At 42.8% G+C, this 19,438-nt stretch overlaps 1 protein-coding gene and 1 long non-coding RNA gene across 4 annotated transcripts in view; one reads left to right on the top strand and one right to left on the bottom strand.

The window, feature by feature from the left end:
- The window catches only part of LOC105466698 (SH3 domain containing ring finger 1), a 177,280-nt gene extending 173,908 nt beyond the window's left edge, over positions 1-3,372 (bottom strand). For 2 of the 3 annotated variants that reach the window (XM_011715793.3, XM_011715796.3), the window contains exons 1-2: positions 2,605-2,734; positions 589-1,076 (exon numbers count right to left, since the gene is read on the bottom strand). In XM_011715793.3, the coding sequence (XP_011714095.1) occupies positions 589-981 (393 nt within the window). In that variant the 5' untranslated portion in view covers positions 982-1,076; positions 2,605-2,734. Of the gene's footprint in view, positions 1-588; positions 1,077-2,604; positions 2,735-3,350 lie in introns of those variants that run through there. The other variant, XM_011715794.3, reaches the window with a different exon arrangement.
- An 88-nt stretch (positions 3,373-3,460) lies between these two features.
- Positions 3,461-17,030, top strand: LOC105466700 (uncharacterized). Its single transcript, XR_978414.2, has 3 exons — positions 3,461-3,519; positions 14,873-15,033; positions 16,854-17,030. It is a non-coding gene; the product is annotated as an uncharacterized lncRNA (long non-coding RNA).
- The last annotated feature ends 2,408 nt before the right edge of the window (positions 17,031-19,438 follow it).

Raw genomic sequence — 19,438 nt, 5'->3', positions numbered from 1 at the left:
AGCTAGATGTTTTAGTGTAGTCCTAAGTGACATTTTGTTGCTACAGCAACGAAACTCCTCTACCTGTAGCCATGATTTGTTAAGAATTCCACCAACGAGTAAATTCTGTGCTGTGTATTCGTAAAACCAATAGAATGATTCTAAGCAACATAAAAATTAAGGCTTGATTTCCTATTTATGATTTACCCACACACATATTTACAACATATATACACATATGTACTACATACATGTAATTATGACTCTCAGCCCCATCAACAGAAAATACCAAATTTCCATTTTAAAATGGGCACAGAACAAAAAAGCTGGTTTAGATTTCATTCACTAATTGCTACTTGTTTCCCAAAATTTATCTTAAAAGATAACAGAGACTATCTAGAGATAATTTTCAAAACAATAAAATTTATTATTTATATCCAATCTCATTCCAAGATGGGGGAAAAAATATTCAGAGGTATAGTCTGTCTGTTCCAGTATGTGTGGTTTCCTAAGCAATGAGTTGACTTGGAAAACACCAAGCTAAAGAATAAAGAAAAAATGTGGACATCACCACCTTTATTCACCAAACTACCTTTGTAGGCTACTTACCCTCACTGGGGGGCTCCAGGCTTGCACCCGAGGCTGCTGTCCACCCTGGGAGCTCTGCAGATCTTTTGAGCTACAATTAGCCACAGTGCTGCTCTGAGACCTTAATGCATTTGTGCAGTTGGTCCCACTTCCCCCACCAGGACCAGGTTTCCAAGGCCTCTGCTTGATGCCATCCAGAAGTCTGACCAGCAAGATGTTACTGGGAAGCTCCTCGACACCCGAGCCAACGAGAGTCCTGCACTCGGGACATCTGAGTTCATTTCGAGAACCTACGATCCCCAGCAAACATCGCTTGCAAAACGTATGCTGGCAAGGCAAGACCTTCGCAGAAGCATCAAGGCGCTCTAGACACACAGGACACTCCAAAAGATCCAACAAGGCTGATTCATCCATCTTTATCTACTTTACTGAGAAAAAAGCTTCAGAAATGTTCATAGTAGTGTGCATCCCTTAAAATGACTCATGTAACATCCATTTCAGACTTTGCTCTAGAGTCATGGGGAAAAAGGGGGAAAAGAGAATATGAGTGTTGTTATCTAGGGAAAAAGCTCACAAAGGAGCCAAGAATCAAAAAGTACCCAAAAGTACACTATTCTCTGTCTGAATAGTGTAGCTTTGCTTTGGAATGTGGGTTCCTAAACTCCAAAGTCAACAACTGAAAACAAAATAGGCTTTCTAAACAACGCAAAATAAACCCCTAAAGATATCCAGGGGTTCACTGGGCAAAACAGACACAGAGTATTATACATAATTCCTGCAGAAGGATTTACGAAATGCAATAAGGAATATAATTTCTTAAGCTCTGAAAGTGATATCAGCTGCCTTAATAAAGTCTTCAACTCATAAGAGAAGCTGACAGAGACCATTCAAAGTTTCCTCTACCTGAAATTTACTTTTAAATCCAACTAAATTCCCTTTTTTAAGCCAGTTTACAGTTTAAGAAACCATGCCTCATGTGATCGCTCGTGGTAAATGATCCCAATATTAAATACATATGTTTCTTCGCTGTTCTTAAAAATAGAACTGTTTAATCTTGCCCAACCAAAAAGAGCTGAAGGTTGACAATTCTAAAAGACACAGATTTGCTTGAAAGCAGCTAAAACAGAAAAGCGCCTTTCAGGGCAGTGGTTGATAACTCTGAAACACATTTCTGAACGGCCTGTCCTAATCCCATTCAGAAAATCTGGCAAAATTACCACCAAAAGAATTCGACAACGGAATGTTGGACTGGAAACTGTGGGCATATGAAAATGAGGCCATTCAGGAAAAAGCAAGCCACTTACTGCGCCGCTCTCCCCCCCCACCGCCAAAATAAATGTAAATGTGAATGCCCAAGAGAAAGGGGGTAAAAAGATTTGGCTGGTAGCATTAACAGCTGTTCTTGACAAAGTCGGAGCGGGGGAGTCCCCGGGCTGCGCCCCCGCTCCCACTGCGCCGAGCACAGGTACTCCCGAGCCCGCAGGGAGGCGCGGCGGCCGTTCGCCGCAGACACACCCCGGGGCCAGGTGTCGGCGGCACCCGGCAGGAGCCAGTCCCTGCCTGGGGCTCTCACCCTACAGCCTCCCTCATCTCCGCTCCCCTTTAGGTCAGGCCGGGGACACAAATCCCCCTTACACGACTGCGGGAAGTTTTCAAGGACTTATAAATAAATGCGCAGGCTTAAGTTGCGAAACTCAGCCCCACAGAGTGCCACGGGGAAGCAGCTTTCTAGCCCAGCCAAGATAAGGCGACAGTCCCCAGAGAGACCGCGCCATCCGGGAAGCAGGGGGTGCTGGGCTGCGCCCGGGGAGACCGCGGCACGGAGCCCTGGCAGCTTCCTGCCCGGAGAAGGCAGAGGCCGCGGGCTGCTCCGCTTCCGCAGGTCCTGATTCCCGGCCCAGGGGTACCCGAGGGCGAGGGGAGAGAGAAACCGACCCAGGGCGGGGATGGGGAAACGCCGAGACCACCGCCTTTTCCGCAGCTAGGGGTCCGCCAACGCTGGGTGCCCGCCGGCCCCGCGCCGGCCGCGCGCCCTACCTCGCGCCTCGGCTCCTCCTCTTTGTTCGCGGCCCCGCAGCAGCGGTGGCGGCTGATGCAGATGCGGCCCCGCCGCGCTCGCCGCTCGCAGTGTCTCTGACGCCGCGGCGGCACCGGGAGACTCCTCTCTGCTGCCCCCCTCACGCGCGCACACACACCACGCCGCCGCTGCCGCCTCCCACTTTCCCAGCCAAGGAGGGCGGAGGAAGAGGAGGAGGCCGGGCCGCAGCCGGCGCCCGGGGCGCAAGGGGGCGGCCCCGCGCCACAGCGCCTTCCCCCGGAGCGGGCGCGGCACCTCCCGGAGCCGCCCGCCGCGGCGCCGGCCTCCCGCGCTGAGGTGACCAGCGCCCCGTACCCCGCCGGAGCCCGGGGGCGGGATGGGTGCGGCAGCCTGAGGGGGCGCTGCGAGAGCGGAGAGACTGGGGAGCGGGGCCCTCAGGGGGCAACGAGGGGAAGGCTCGGGGACGGACGCCGTCTCCCACAGGAGAACGCGCCTGAAAAATGGAGCCACCGGAGTGGGAGGCGGCGGGAGTGGAGGCTGAGGGAAGCAGAAAGGAGCCCCGGGGCAGAGTCCCGCCGCGTCCTCCTCCCCCCGGCACGGCTGGGCGCCCGGGACGGACTCTTCCTCCCCGGGCTGGGCGAGTCGCGGCGCGGGAGGGGCTGGGTCCGCGGAGGCGGCGGGAGCAGTCCTGGCGGGAACCGATCCCGCTGCACTTTGCGTCTGGTTGCCCACCCTGGACACTTACTTGGTAGAGTCGGTGCGAAGTGTTGCCCCTTAGGGCCGAGAGCGGCGTGGTGAATCGATGAGGACAGTGCCGCGTCCACCTGCCCGCACCCAGCCATCAGTCACCCCAGGACCGAAACTGGAGCCAGCCTGGAGGACCGCTGACCCCAAAGCCCAAGGCTAGGAAAAAGGTAGTATGGGCTTCCAACCCAGCCGCGGGGGCTCTGTTATCCCTGCCCTAAGTGGGGAGAATTGGGTCTGACCTCAGGTGGGCTGGCACCGTAAAGCACGCTGAGAGACGCCTCTTTTATCTGAGCCTGGGCGGCTGCCATCATCGTCGCAGTAATCTTTGTTTTGGTTGCCCCAGGCACACACCTGTAAACCGAAGTGGAGTTTTGAAAAACATCTTGTCCATAGGTTTTGAGGTTTTTCCGTCTCGATTTAGTGGAGAAACAAGTTAAAATTTTGTCACTGATCTAAAGTAGACATTATTGTATTTGCATTTACCATCAATTTACAAAAAGTTATCCCAAATACCCTTCCTCAAAGGTGGGCAGAAACTAGATGGTTATAAGAAGAAAGGGTTACAATAGATGCAAGAAATCTCTGCCCGGCCACCAACTAGGTTTATGATTTAGAGAGGAGTCTCAGTTTATCCTCTAGTCTCCAGCTAGGGCCACAGCTGAACCATTCAAGACATAAGGATCACATAAGCATGAAAAAATTATAACAGCTAACAATGATCACTCACTGTACACCAGGCACTGTGCTGAACATTTTTCATGCATCAGTTCAATTCTCACAGCAACCCTCTATGTCATCTTTTCTCAGCCTTGTTCTAAATAGATTCATATGCTGAGAGTCATAATGTATGAACACCAAAAATCATAGCCCACTTCCCCTTCCATTAGAAGTGAGCAAATGCACGGGTATTTGGGCATTTGAGCTGAGAAAGACTACGGAAGGAATGAATGGAATGGAGAATTTCTAGTCCAGTTTGCAAACTGAAAGTGACTACTTAGTTCTGCATGTGGAGCTGGGCAGATGGATGAAGATGAGGCTGACCAGAAGATTACAGTCAATAAACAGATAAGGATTCTTTGCAGTTATTAGAACTGAAGCTCAAATGGGTTCATTTTCCCCTGGTCACACAGTAGGTAATGTTGAACCAAGACTCGGTCCCAGCTCTCTGGATTCCAAGTCCAGTTCTCTTTCCACCATTCCAAGGCCCTGTCTTTTGCACATCACCGTCATATCCCCACCCCAGGCAAAGCGAAGCACAGTGTGTCTCTTCCCAAGGGAAAGAAGAAACTGTTAATCATGTAATTACTCGAAAGCAAGGGAAAATTTTTATTGTATTCTTATTTTGGTTTGGTGTTTGATTTTAGAGAGAGCAGCACACAAGGTCGTAGGTAGAATTGTGCAGCTCTTGAAACTCCTGGCAAAAAACAAAATCAATAATTACACCCATTTTCTTTGTTTTGTTTTCTTTTTTTGTTTGTTTTTTTTGTTTTTGTTTTTTTTGAGACGGAGTTTCACTCTTGTTGCCCAGGCTGGAGTGCAATGGCACGATCTCGGCTTACCACAACCTCCGCCTCCCAGGCTCAAGCGATTCTCCCACCTCAGCCTCCGGAGTAACTGGGATTACAGGCACCCACCACCATGCCTGGCTAATTTTGTATTTTTAGTAGAGACAGGGCTTCTCTATGTTGGTCAGGCTGGCCTCAAACTCCCAATCTCAGGTGATCTGTCCACCTCAGCCTCCCAAAGTGCTGGGATTACAGGCGTGAGCCACCGTGCCTGGCCACACCCATTTTCAAAGAACTGAAGACGATGTGTCCCAAGACAGCAGTGATCAAAGAATCTGGCATACATCTCATGAATATTATCCAGGATGTGGCTGTACTTCTTTTAATGCCCCAGTGCATGTTATATAGTTTTTAGAACACAACACTTTTGTTAGCTTTAGTTACTCCAGCTGTAAAATGAAGTCTTAGGCAAGTTACTTTAACCTCCTGAGCCATTTTCTGTCAAATGGTGAAAAAAAAATCAGAGTGTTGTGGGACGACTAGATGAGACTACATGCTGGTTCTCTGTAATCTGTACATCTCTATTAAAGTCAGATAGCATCATTATCATAATCTGCCAAGAATCACCCAAGCAGAGTTATTCTGGGCAAAGTCCTTTCTTCCCAGGGTCTTAAAAAAGTTTGGGACAGGCCAGGCATGGTCGCTCACACCTGTAATCCCAGCACCTTGGGAGGCTGAGGCAGGTGGATCACCTGAGGTCAGGAGTTCGAGACCAGCCTGGCCAACATGGTGAAAACCTGTCTCTAGTAAGAATACAAAAAAAAAGAAAAATAGCTGAGCATTGTGGCGGGCACCTGTAATCGCAGCTACTTGGGAGGCTGAGGCAGGAGAATTGCTTGAACCTGGGAGGTGGAGGTTGCAGTGAGCCAAGACTGCACCACTGCACTCCAGCCTGGGTGACAGAGTGAGACTCTGTCTCAAATAAATAAGTTTGGTATAATGCTAGTAATTGCAAAGTCCTGTCAATACTATAGGGAAAGGGGCAGTTGGGGAAGAGAAGCATGTTCATCTTTTCACATCTGGGAACTGAACATGAAGGAAGGGATGTAAGCATGTTGTGCTTAAGATCCCTGTGACTTTGAGTAGAACCATGAAAAACATAAATACACCCTGTGACATCATAATGATAGCTTGGGTTTACACGGTTCTTATCCTCCCAAGACTTCAAAGGACATTCATATATATTATCTCATCTGTCTTCTCAACATCCCTCAGAAGCGGTAAAGACAGGCAGGATTATTTCCATGTAGATGGGAAAAAACAAGATGTAGAGAAATTATTGCTCTAAGTGGTGACAAAAATCAGGCACTTAAATATCCAGGCCAGAGCACTCTTTGGTAAACTTTGGTACTGTGCTTTCACACAGATATATATATATATATACACACATGTGTCTGATTATCATTTTCCTTCAAACCTTGTTTCTTCTCCAGTTGCCATGATATTGGTAAATGATAGCACTCTTCATTCAGTTGTTCAAACTAGAAACCTAGGGATCGTCTTTGATTTCCCTTTTCCTCCCCATCAATTCTGCTAGCTTCTCCCAAAATATGTTTCAATTTATACCCACTTTCCTTTGCCTCCAGTGCAAGTTTATTTAAGCCACCATCACACTTTGTCTCTGGCCCTCCTAAACCAGTCTCTCTGTTTCCACTCTTGTCCCCATCATCTTGCCCAGAATATAGTAACATTCAGAGTGAACAACAAAAAATGCATAACATACCAGTTACTACGTTGCTCCAAACTCATCAATTTCTTCCCATCATGCCTGAAATTTAAAGTCAAATATAGTCTTTGTCTTACAAGACTCACTGTCACTTGGACCCTGCACCACTGCATCTCAGCATAGTACTCTATCTTCTTTGCAGCACTTTTTGCTGTCTAATTTTTTGATTCCTTATTTATTGCCTATCTTCTTTACCTGAATATAAGTTCCCTGAAGGCAGTGACTGGGTCTGTCTTCTTTACCATTATGTCCTTCACAGCCAACACACAGTGATTCCAGTGACTAATTCTCAAATAAGGAGTTAATCAAGTATACAGTTATATTTCTTGCTATCCTAAAACTACATAGATACTTAGTACCTCACTGCCCTACAGATGAGAAATCAGGCAGGCAATGTTCCAAGTTCCATTGAGAGTCTTTCTTATAATCTGTCAATCAGTGAGTTTGATGTAGAAGATGAGGACACATGATTCTTGATTCTTCCTCTTATATTTCACAGTTAAGCTACAGAAACAGCTAAACACCAGCTCTGTAACACAGAACATAAACGCAATGCCAGTTTATCTTTATTCAAGGTCTTAGTTAATGACGTCACCATCCCTTTAGTTCCCCAGGCAAGCAAGAACATGCAGATTATCTTCAGCTTCCCCTTCTCCCCATGATCCCTCCCCCTCCTACCGTCCAGATGGATGATCCAGAGAGCATCAGAAGTGCTTCTTACATCTCTCTTTTCCTCCCAATCCTTATTTCAGTCCTGCCTATCTCCTACTTGGACAATAAGTACCTGCTTCCATTTCTCTCTAGTGTACCGGATTATGGAGAGAGCTTTGGAGTCAAAGTTTCTACCACCTATTAACTGGGTGACCTTGGGCAAGTTTCCAATCTTCTGTGCCTGAGTTCTGCCTGTAAAATGAGCGTAACAATACTACCTACCTTAGAGTTTTTGTGGTGATTTTATATACGTTAATAAAAATGAAATGTTTAAAACTATGCCTGACACATGGTAAGTACTTAAATAATGACAGTATTATTTTTATAGATCCACTACCTAACTGAATGACTTTGCAAATTTCTTTAATTTTTTTGAGTTTCAACTTCCTAGTCTATACAAATGGATATAATATTATATACTTCGAAAGCCTGATGTAAAAAAACTAGGGACAAAATGAAAAACCTAGTATAGCACCTTCCTGGCACATAGTAGGGACCCAATAAAATGTTTGTTTCTTGCCTTTTTGACTATGTATCTGTCTGCATCTGTTTCCATATAATTAGGAAGTGGATTGGATTCTATCTAAGGTTCCTTCCAGCATTAATTATTTCCATCCCAACTGCACAAAGGACATCTAAGGGCAATGGAATCCCCTTGTATAAAGCCAAGTGGTCATGAGGCACCATAGTTGTCAGGAAACCGAGCACTTAGAGTCAGGCAAGCCCAGAGAGGCTATTTTGGTCTGCAGTAGTGGGAAGGTGGTGCAAACTCCACTGTCTGGCAAAAAATCGGAGCAGATGGAATATTTATAGGCACTCCCCGAGGATTTCAGTTCAATCAGGAAGGATGCTAGGAAGAAAGTTAGACTGATGAGTAGGAGGTAACTGAACTGCATCTTCCTCCAGCCTTCTTGAAACAGGTCTGAACATTTGAGAAGCTGTTTTTTGGGTAGTTTTGTTTTGTTTAAGACAGGGTCTTGCTCTGTCACCCAGGCTACAGTGCAGTGGCACAATATCACTGCAGCCTCCACCTCCTGGCTCAAGCGATCCTCCCACCTCAGCCTCCCGAATAGCTAGGACTACAGGCACGCACCACCATGCCCAGCTAATTTTTTGTATTTTTGGTAGAGATGGGGTTTTGCCATGTTGGCTAGGCGGGTCTCAAACTCCTGAGCTCAAGCGATCCACCCGCCTTGGCCTCCCACAGTGCTGGGATTACAGGCATGAGCCACCACACCTGGCTAGAGAAGCTGTGTTTGACAATGAAATACCTGGGGAAAGTTAGAGTTCTCCATACAGACTAATTCTAACCCAGCCTTCAGGGAGAGATTCTTGAGGTTTAATGCAATGAGAACCATCTGCAACACTGGTTTAAAATTCACACGCCCTCCCCTCATCCCTGGAGAGTTAGTAGGTCCAGCCTGGGTTCAAGAATCAGGTGATTCTCATGTACATGATGCTGGGACCACAAACTGAGAAACACAAACGTAGGCTTGTCCAGAGGCACATTTAAAGGGAAATAACCCAGGCACTGACCAAGGAAGCTAATTTTAAAAGGGCACTCTGGGGCTTTGTTTTTGTTGAGGATGTGGGATCTTGGAACCAGAGCTAGTTTGCTAGGGACAATAGGAGAGGGATTGAGTGTGCCCACCTCCGTTCATTCCAGTCTGTGCCCCTCTTCCCTGCCCACCCTCCATACAGCGCTCAGCCTTTCCTCTTAATAAATGCTGGACAGATTTTTAAAGGATATCAGTTTGAAAAGGGAGCTAGAATATTAGCCTGCCCAGAGAAACACACATGCTGGCCTAGCTCACTCCAGGACCCTAAATGTGAACAGAGGTCACCCATATCAAGCCTCAGAAAGTCCTGTTGTTTAATACGGTTAAATTTCAATAAAAACATGCCTGAAAATTAGATGCCTCTAATATATAACTTGGTCAAAGTTCAAAGATAAATTTAACCTACATGACGAAAAAAATAATGAGTTGTTCCTTTCTATTAAAACTAATTTTTCCTGTCAAATGCCATTATCATTTTAGAAGTTCAAACCTTGAAGTGGTCTTTTTGCACACAAGCAAACTTTACCTAAACCAAAGTATTAGGGAGAGACTAGATAAATATCCATCACTTTATCTAACCATCTTCGGGAAATGAAATTCCATAATCTTCCTTGGTAACCATCTTCATATATTAAAGATTATTTATCAATTTTCAGACTTCTTTCTTTCTGATCAAATTTAAAGATAATGGTAAACTTTTCTAACGCATCTAAATAGGCCAGCTTAAAAATACACACAAAAAGAAAACATGTGCATGGATTCACTAGAGACTCAAAAATTATGACGCAGGTTTCTTTTTAAATTATAGCGTTAGGCTAAGGATGTTGGCCGCCTTTATCAGTTTATCCACTAAACTGTGTAATTCATATGTGTAATCAAATACAACCCTATATTCTGTGATTCCATAATAGTAGAAATGATCCCATCATAACATTTTCTTCTGTTTATAGCTAACTCTTTTATTTATTTTTTTTTATTTATTTATTTTATTTATTTATTTTTTGAGACAGAGCCTCACTCTGTCTGGAGTGCAATGGCACGATCTCAGCTCACAGCAACCTCTGCCTCCCGGGCTCAAGTGATTCTCCTGCCTCAGCCTCCCGAGTAACCGGGATTATAGGCACATGCCACCATGCCCGGCTAATTTTTGTATTTTTAGTAGAGACGAGGTTTCACCATGTTGGTCAATCTGGTCTCAAACTCCTGACCTCAAGTGATCCACCTGCCTCAGCCTCCCAAAGTGTTGGGATTACAGGCATACGCCACCAGACCCGGCGAACATAACTTTAAAAATTAAATTCCATCATCTTTTTATGCCATATAAATTAATCTGATAGAGTATCTGATACATTTATTACAAAGCTTTCCCCATGTAAATTACACATACAATAAAAGTACTGAGTAACTCATCAAAAAATTTAGTAATGATTGATGTTACTGAATTAAACCTAAGTGTAGCAATATAGAAAATAATGTTTTAAACAATCTTTCTCAAAATAATCTCCTTCCCCTGTAATTCAAATAAAAGGCTGTAGAGTGTTTAAAAAAATATGAACCCAAGATGATATCAGTCCAGTTGACATTCTTTCTCTTTGACAAGATTGTGGAAGACTAAAGATTAAGATAATTTCCTTGTTTTCCATAATGCTTTTATGCAAAAATGATGATTTGCATAATTTCTTTTCAGTCTCAATTGAATTTCTGAAGCTATTTTTCAAGCAAACTTCCACATGTCTCCAGTGTACACCATCTGTCTCATCTCTCTTTCTCTCCTTTTTTAAAGTATTACAATTATCTTGTAACAGGAGCTGTCAAATCTTTATCCCCCAAGGATTCTTTCTTTTGATAAATGAAAAGGAACTGTATATATTGTTATGTGTAGTTGTATGAATGTGACGGGGGTTAAGGAAAGGTTAGATGTTCAAAGCTGTTATGGCTAAGTTGACATATTAGAGGAAATGTGATCGGGTAAGTTGGCCAGAGTTTTAAAATAAGATCCTTCACTATAGGAAAATGAAGAAATGTTTAGTCAAAAGGTCAGGGGAAGGGAGGATCTTAAAGCAAAGAAGAATTTGAAAGTAGTCTGTGGCCCATACTACAAAGTATTAAAGAAAATATGGGGAAAAAAGAGGAATGGCTTTACTCACAAGCTGCAAATTGCTTATAAAGCCTATTGGCATTTGGAAATGGTTGATGCTTTTACTAGGAGAATCAAGTTTTATGTTTACATAGTAAGTATATACTCAGCAGTAACTTCCAGGAAATCACATGGATTGCCAAGAAAAAGTCCTTATTGAAGTATTATTTAGAAAAAAAATCCTGCCAAAAACATTAAAGAGACTTTTTAAAAATTGAAGTTCACAAGGAAATGCAATAGATAGAATTTATGTAGTACTCAGAATTTACAACTAATATATTTTATAGCATTTCATAAAACTTTTATTTGCAACTCAATTTCAATCAATTGTAAAGTTCCAATTACTAAAAAGTATAGTTAAAGTTTCAGCTATCTAGAATTATTAAAGAACGGTTCGCTCTAAAAAAAAACTTTTATTTGGAGGCAAACATTTAAAATATAGTAGGTATCGGCTGGGCACAGTGGCTCATACCCGTAGTCCCAGCACTTTGGAAGGCTGAGGCAGGCAGATCAGTTGAGGTCAAGAGTTTGAGACCAGCCTTGTCAACATGACGAAATTCCCTCTCTACTGAAAATACAAAAAAAATTAAGCAGGCCTAGTGGTGCATGCCTGTAATCCCAGCTACTCGGGAGGCTGAGGCAAGAGAATCATTGGAATCCGGGAGGCAGAGGTTGCAGTGAACTGAGATTGCACCACTGTACTCCAGCCTGGGCAACAGAGCAAGACTCTGTCTCAAAAAACATAAATAAATAAATAAATAAATAAATAAATAAATAAATAAATAAATAAAATTATATATATAATAAATATATATAGTCTGTATCACTGACTTTTGAAATAGAGGACATTGAAAAAATTAACATTTACAGATGACTGTGAGCCATCATTATAAACATCAGTTACTGTACAAAGGGAGTAGTTAAGACTATAGAGTCAGACACACTTGAGTTTGAGTCCTGGCTCAAAATTGCTACTTATGCGGCTTTAAGAAAGATATTTAACCGCCAGGCGCAGTGGCTCACACCTGTAATCTCAGCATTTTGGGAGGCCGAGGTAGGCGGATCACCTGAGGTCGGGAGTTCGAGACCAACCTGACCAACATGGAGAAACCCTGTCTCTACTAAAAATACAAAATTAGCTGGGTGTGATGGCACATGCCTGTAAACCCAACTACTAGGGAGGCTGAGGCAGGAGAATTACTTGAACCTGGGAGGCAGAGGTTGCGGTGAGCTGAGATCGTGCCACTGCACTCCAGCCTGGAAGACAAGTGCGAAACTCCATCTCAAAAAAAAAAAAAAAAAAAAAGATATTTAACCTATATAAGCCTTAGTTTCATTGTCTGTAAAATGGATATAATGGTACCTACCTCAGGTTGTCATGAAGCTTAAAAGAGATAATACATTTGTTTGTTTATTTTTTTAAAATTTTATTTATTTATTTATTTATTTTGAGACAGAGTCTTGCTCTGTCACCCAGGCTGGAGTGCAGTGGCACAATCTCGGTTCACTGCAACCTCGGATCACTGCAACCTCCGCCTCCTGGGTTCAAGCAATTCTCCTGCCTCAACCTCTTGAGTTGCTGGAATTACAGGTGTGCACCACCACACCTGGCTAGTTTTCATATCTTTAGTAGAGATTGGGTTTCACCATGTTGGCCAGGCTGGTCTCAAACTCCTGACCTCAAGTGATCTGCCTGCCTCTACCTCCCAAAGTGCTAGGATTACAGGTGTGAGGCACCACACCTAGCCAAAAGAGGTAATACATTCGATGTGCTTAGTGTATTTACATGGGACTTAGAACTCAGTAAAGCTTAACCAGTCCTAGTATTATTAGTATTAGTGTTGGTATTGCCATGATTATTTTGCATTGAGGCATTTAGTAGCAGTTTTCTCTTGATAACACTAGAATTCTATATTTTTAAATCTTGTACACTTGTGCCACAGAGTGATTTTTCCAACAGTAACACACTGCATATATGATGGGGGTCTCATAGAATTATAATGGAGCTGTAAAATTCCTGTTGCCTAGTGAAGTGGTAGCCGTCATAAAGTCATAGTGTAATGTGTTAATCACATGTTTCTGGTGATGATGGTGGAAACAAGCCTACTGTGCTGCCAGTGGTATAACAGCGTAGCATATACAGTTATGTATGGTACATAATACTTGCTAATGGTAATAAATGACTGTGTTCTTGGATTATGTATTTCCTCTACTATACTTTTTAATCATTATTTTAGAGTGTACTCCTACTTATTAAAAACAAAACTAACTGTGAAACAGCTTCAGGCAGGTCCTTTAGGAGGCATTCCTGAAGAAGACATTGTTATCCTAGGAGATGACAGCTCCATGTGTGCTATTGCCCCTGAAAACCTTCCAGTAAGACAAGATATGGAGGTGAAAGATAGTGAAACTGATGATCCTGACACCTTGTAGGCCTAGGCTAATGTGTGTGCTTATGTCTTTTTTTTTTTTTTTTTTTTTTTTTTTTTGAGACGGAGTCTCGCTCTGTCGCCCAGGTTGGAGTGCAGTGGCTGGATCTCAGCTCACTGCAAGCTCCGCCTCCTGGGTTCGCCATTCTCCTGCCTCAGCCTCCCGAGTAGCTGGGACTACAGGCGCCCGCCACCACGCCCAGCTAAGTTTTGTATTTTTAGTAGAGATGGGGTTTCACCATGTTGGCCAGGATGGTCTTGATCTCTTGACGTCGTGATCCACCTGCTTGGCCTCCCAAAGTGCTGGGATTACAGGCGTGAGCCACCGGGCCCAGCCTATGTCTTCATTTTTAACAAAGAAGTTTAAAATGAAAAAAAAAATTAAAGAATGAAATAATGTCTTTTGCAGCAACATGGGTGGAGCTTGAGGCCATTCACAGAAGTGAACTCAGAAACAGAAAACCAAATGCCACACACATGTTCTCATTCATAAGTGGGAGCTAAACAATAAGCACACATGGAAATAAAGGTGGAAATTATAGACACCGGGGACTCCAAAAAGAGGGAAGGTGGATGAGGAGCAGGGATTGAAAAAGTACCTATTAAGTACAATGCTCACCATTTGGGTAACAGGTACTCTAGAAGTTTAAACTGCACCAGTACACATATACCCATATAACAAGCATAGGCAGGTACTCCCTGGATCTATAATAAAATAAAAAAATTTAATAGAAAAAAAGCTTATAGAGTAGGATATAAATAAAGAAAATATTTTTGTATAGCTGTACAATGTGTTTGTGTGTATTATTGCAAAAGAGTAAAGAGATTTTTAAAGAGTTTATAAAGTCCAAAAGTTTCAGTAAGCTAAGATTAATATACTATTGGAGAAAGAAAGTTTTTTAAATAAATTTAGTGCAGCCTAAGTGTACAGTGTTTATAGTCTACAGTGGTGTACAGTAATGTCCTAGGCCTTCACACTCACTCACCACTCACTCACTGACTCACTCAGAGCAGCTTCCAATCCTGCAAGCTCCAATCACGGTAATTGCCCCTAGAGAGGTGTACCACTTTAAAACTCTTTTATACCATATTTTTACTGTGTCTTTTCTGTTTGGATATGTTTAGATACACAGGTATTTACCATTGTGTTACAATTGCCTGCAGTATTGAGTATGGTACCATGCTGTACAGATTCGTAGCCTAGGAGCAATAGGCTAAACCATATAACCTAGATGTGTAGTAGGCTATAGCTTCTGCATTTGTGTAAGGGTATGTTTGCACAAAGATGAAATCGCCTAATGACACATTTCCCACAACATATCACTGTTGTTAAGCTATGTATGACTGTACTTAGAAACTTTTCTTTTGTTTTCTCTTTCTTCTCTTTCTATAGCCATCAGAAGCCGCCCAAACCTTTAATGGTGAGGGTTTAGAAGTGCCATATAGGAGGAAGAGTTTTAGAGGGCCCACTCCAGCCCTACTGCTTTGCCAGCACCTTTACTTCTCTGATATCGCTGAGCTCCAGACCCAGCTTTCATTGACGTGATTCTCATTGTAAGAACCTGATCCTAAGTCTTTACACATTTTTGGCCTGTGCCATCCTCTGATGCTTGACTCTTATGTTTGGAATCCTCCTCTCCTACTCACCACCTATTCACCCACTTTTGATAAATAATCTTTCCCTGTAGATTTTATCTTTAACTCTTCTTGGACCTCCGTTCTCACATTTTTTCCTGAGCATGTTAGTCACTTGTCTTGCTTCCAACTGCTGGTTTTCTCAGATCCAGCCTTCTTACTTGGGGGCTTGGCAGCAGATGATTTTTTTCTCACTGTTTCCACAGTAGCAGTCTTTCTCACTTAGTTTATCCACACTGCTAGCATCTCAGTAATCAATTAACCTATATTGTAAGACCTGTGTGTAGAGTGATAGAAATTAGTCAAAATGCAACGATACCATCAAAGTTATTCATCTTCTTTTTCTTTTTTTCTTTTCTTTTTTTTTTTTTGGAAACAGAGTCTCACTCTGTCACCCAGGCTGGAGTACAGTGGCACTGCAAGATCTGCCTCCCGGGTTCACGCCTTTCTCCTGCCTCAGCCTCCCGAGCAGCTGGGACTATAGGCGCCCACCACCAAGCCTGGCTAATTTTTTTATATTTTTTTAGTAGAGACGGTGTTTCACTGTGTTAGCCAGGATGGTCTCAATCTCCTGACCTCGTGATCCACCCGCCTCGGCCTCCCAAAGTGTTGGGATTACAGGCATGAGCCACTGTGCCTGGCCTTTATTTCCTTTTTCTTACCTGTATCCATCATTCCCTCCTAACCAATGTAGTGGCTATGTGGCTTGCTTTCCTGTCTTTCTACATGCTCATGTAACCATTTATAAAACATATGTGCATATATACGGGAATTGAGTTTTTTGTTTTTGTTTTGTTCTTTTAAAAAAAGGATTCAGCTAGGCACAGTGACTCACATCTATAATTCCCAGTGTTTTTGGAGGCTGAGGCAGGAGGATTGCTTGAGATCAGGAGTCTGAGACCAGCCTGGGCAACATAGCAAGACTCCATCTCTACAAAAAAATTTTTTTTAATTAGCCAGACATAGTGGTGTGCACCAGCAGTCCTAGCTACTCAGGAGGCTGAGGTGGGAGGATTGCTTGAGCCCAGGAGTTTGAGACTGCAGTGAGCTATGATCACACCACTGCACTCCAACCTAGATGACACAGTGAGACCCTGTCTCTAAAAAGGAAAAAAAAAAAAGGATTCTATTTTATACATATACATTTTTCTGCATCTTGCTTTTCCTCTCTAAAAATACATATTGTAAGAATCCTATTCAGTCAACTGGCATAGAGCTAACTTATTCTAATGGCTGCATAGTTTTCCATGAAATGATCGTATCCCAATCATTTTTCTTCATTTTTTTTCTTTTTTTTTCTGTCTCACTCTGTCTCCCGGGCTGAGTGCAGTGGCACTATCACAACTCACTGGCTCACTGCAGCCCTGATCTCCCAGGCTCAAGCAACCTTCCCACCTCAGCCTTTCCACCATGGGAGGCACACACCACCGTGCCCAGTTTTTTTATTTTTTTTTTCTTGGTAGAGATAGAGTCTCACTATGTTGCCCAGGCTGGTCTTAAACTCCTGGGATCAAGCATCCTCCTGCCACAGTTTCCCAAAGTGCTGGGATTACAGGCATGAGCCACACCCCCAGCCCCCAATCATTTTGTTTTTTGTTATTCATTATACATTAGTAGTCATTCATTATTAGTCATTAATGTTTCACTAATGTTATTCATTAGTAGTCATTCATTATTTTGTTTTCTGTTATGAAAAACAAAGCTGCAATAAACATTCTTGTTTCTATATCCTTATGCAGAGAATGGATTCCTCAGGATGGAATTTCCTGATCAAGGGGAATGCATATTTCTAACGGATGTTGCCACATTTCATACCACAAAATGGAACATTCAACTATCTATCATGAAAGCATGAAAATATCCATTCCACATTCCCAAATCACCCTTGCTGGCTGTTGTGCTTTTACATTTGTATTATTTTGGTAGGTGCCTTATGATATCTGATATACATATATGTATGTATTATATATATGTGTATGTATATATGTATGTGTGTATATACATGTATATGTGTGTGTGTATATGTGTGTGTGTGTATGTGCGCGCGTGTGTGTGTGTGTATATATATATATTTTTTTTTTTTTGAGGCAGAGTTTTGCTCTTGCTGCCCAGGCTGGGGTGCAATGGCGCGATCTTGGCTCACTGCAACCTCTGCCTCTCAGGTTCAAGTGATTCTCCTACCTCAGCCTCCCGAGTAGCTGGGATTATAGGCACGTGCCACCATGCCCAGCTAATTTTGTATTTTTAGTAGATACGGGGTTTCACCATGTTGGCCAGGCTGGTCGAACTCCTGACCTCAGGTGATCTGCCTGCCTCAGCCTCCCAAAGTGTTGGGATTACAGGTGTGAGCCACTGCGCCCAGCCAATATATATATATATAATATATATGTATAATATATAAAATATATGTATTATATATGTATAATATATATTTTATATATATATATTTATTTTGAGGCAGAGTCTTGCTCTGTCACCCAAGCTGGAGTCCAATGGCATGATCTCTGCTCACTGCAATCTCTTGGGTTCAAGCGATTCTCCTGCCTCAGCCTCCCGAGTAGCTGGGATTACAGGTGTGCGCTATGGCCTGGCTAATTTTTGTAATCTTAGTAGAGACGCGGTTTCACCGTGTTGCCCATGCTGCTCTCAACTCCTGGCTTTCAGCGATCTGCCCGTTTCAGCCTCCCAAAGTGCTGGAACTACAGGCATGAGCCACCATGCTTGGTCAGTACTTCAAATTGCATTTTTTCCTGATTACTAGTAATCTCTTTTAATTAGTTTATTTGTCAGTTCGATTTTCTCTTAGTTGAATTGATAAGTCTTTTTTAGTCTTCTTTTTTTTTTTTTTTAACAGGGTCTCGTTCTGTCACCCAGGCTAGAGTACAGTGGCATGATCTCAGTTAACTGCACCCTCCGCCTCCCGGGCTCAACCTATCCTCTGACCTCAGCCTCCCAAGTAGCTGGGACCACAGTCCATACTACCATGATGCCTGGCTAATTTTGTGTGTGTGTATTTTTGGTAGAGACGGGGTTTGCCATGTTGCCCAGGTTGGTCTGGAACTCCTGGGCTTAAGTGCTGTGCCCACCTCGGCCTCCCAAAGTGCTAGGATTATAGGCATGAGCCACTGTGCCCAGCTGTGAATTGATTAGTGTTTGTCTCAGTTTAATAAGGGCTCTTTGTATGTTAAAAATTTAACCACTCATCTGATATTTGCATTGCTAATATTTTTCCCAGTTGGTAATTAGTCTTTTCACTTTCTCTATAACTTTTTAATTTTAAACAATTTTGAAACACTTTTAAACTTACAGAAAAGTTGCTAGTACAATATAAAGAACTTTTATTTTCCTGAACCATCTGAGAATAATTTGCCAATGTGATGCCCTGGCATCTCACAGACATTCTCCTACATAATCACAATGCAACCACCAAAATTGGGACATTAACATTCATATATTGCCATCAGTAAATTTTGCTAATAATAATAATAATCCCTAATAATATCCTCTAGATTAGTGGTCCCTAAACTTTTTGGCACCAAGGACTGGTTTCATGGAAAACAATTTTTCCACAGACCAGGGGTGAAGGGGTGGTTTCAGGATGATTCAAGTGCATTATATTTATCATGCACTTTATTTCTATTATTATTATGTTGTAATATATGATGAAATATTTATGCAACTCACCATCATGTAGAATCAGTGGGAGCCTTGAACTTGTTTTCCTGCAACTGGACAATTCCATCTGTGGGTGATGGGAGATAGTGACAGATCATCAGGCATTAGATTCTCATAAGCAGTGCACAACCTATATCCTTCCCACGCACAGTTCACAATAGGGTTCATGCTCCTGTGAGAATCTAATGCCACTGCTGATCTGGCAGGAGGTGGAGCTTAGGAGGTAATGTGAGTGATGGGGAGCAGCTGTAAATACAGAAGAAGTTTAGCTCACTTGCCCACCACTCACCTCCTGCTGTGTGGCACAGTAACAGAAAAGCCATCCCATTCAGAAGCAGACATTGCATTTCACTCTCATGTGTCTTTAATCTTCTTCAACTTGGAAATTATTTCTCATTCTTGAATTCTTTTTAAGTTTATAGGCCAGATATATTGTAGAATTTGGGTTTGAAAATATTCCTCATTATTAGATTCAAGTTATGCACCTCTAGAAAAAAATTCAGTGAAGCAAGAAGCAACATTGTATTCCTCGTGTCAGATGGCGCATGCCTTGGATTTGTTGTTGTCCAGTTTGATAGCTTATTTAAGATGATGTCTTTTCTTCTTCTCCACCATGAATTTATGTTTTCTTTCTCTAGTACTCTCTCAG

This window comes from Macaca nemestrina, chromosome 3, assembly GCF_043159975.1.
Source record: "Macaca nemestrina isolate mMacNem1 chromosome 3, mMacNem.hap1, whole genome shotgun sequence".
Taxonomy (NCBI): domain Eukaryota; kingdom Metazoa; phylum Chordata; class Mammalia; order Primates; family Cercopithecidae; genus Macaca; species Macaca nemestrina.
Note: the sequence above shows the minus strand (reverse complement) of the source record. Positions and strands in the feature narration are given on the sequence as shown.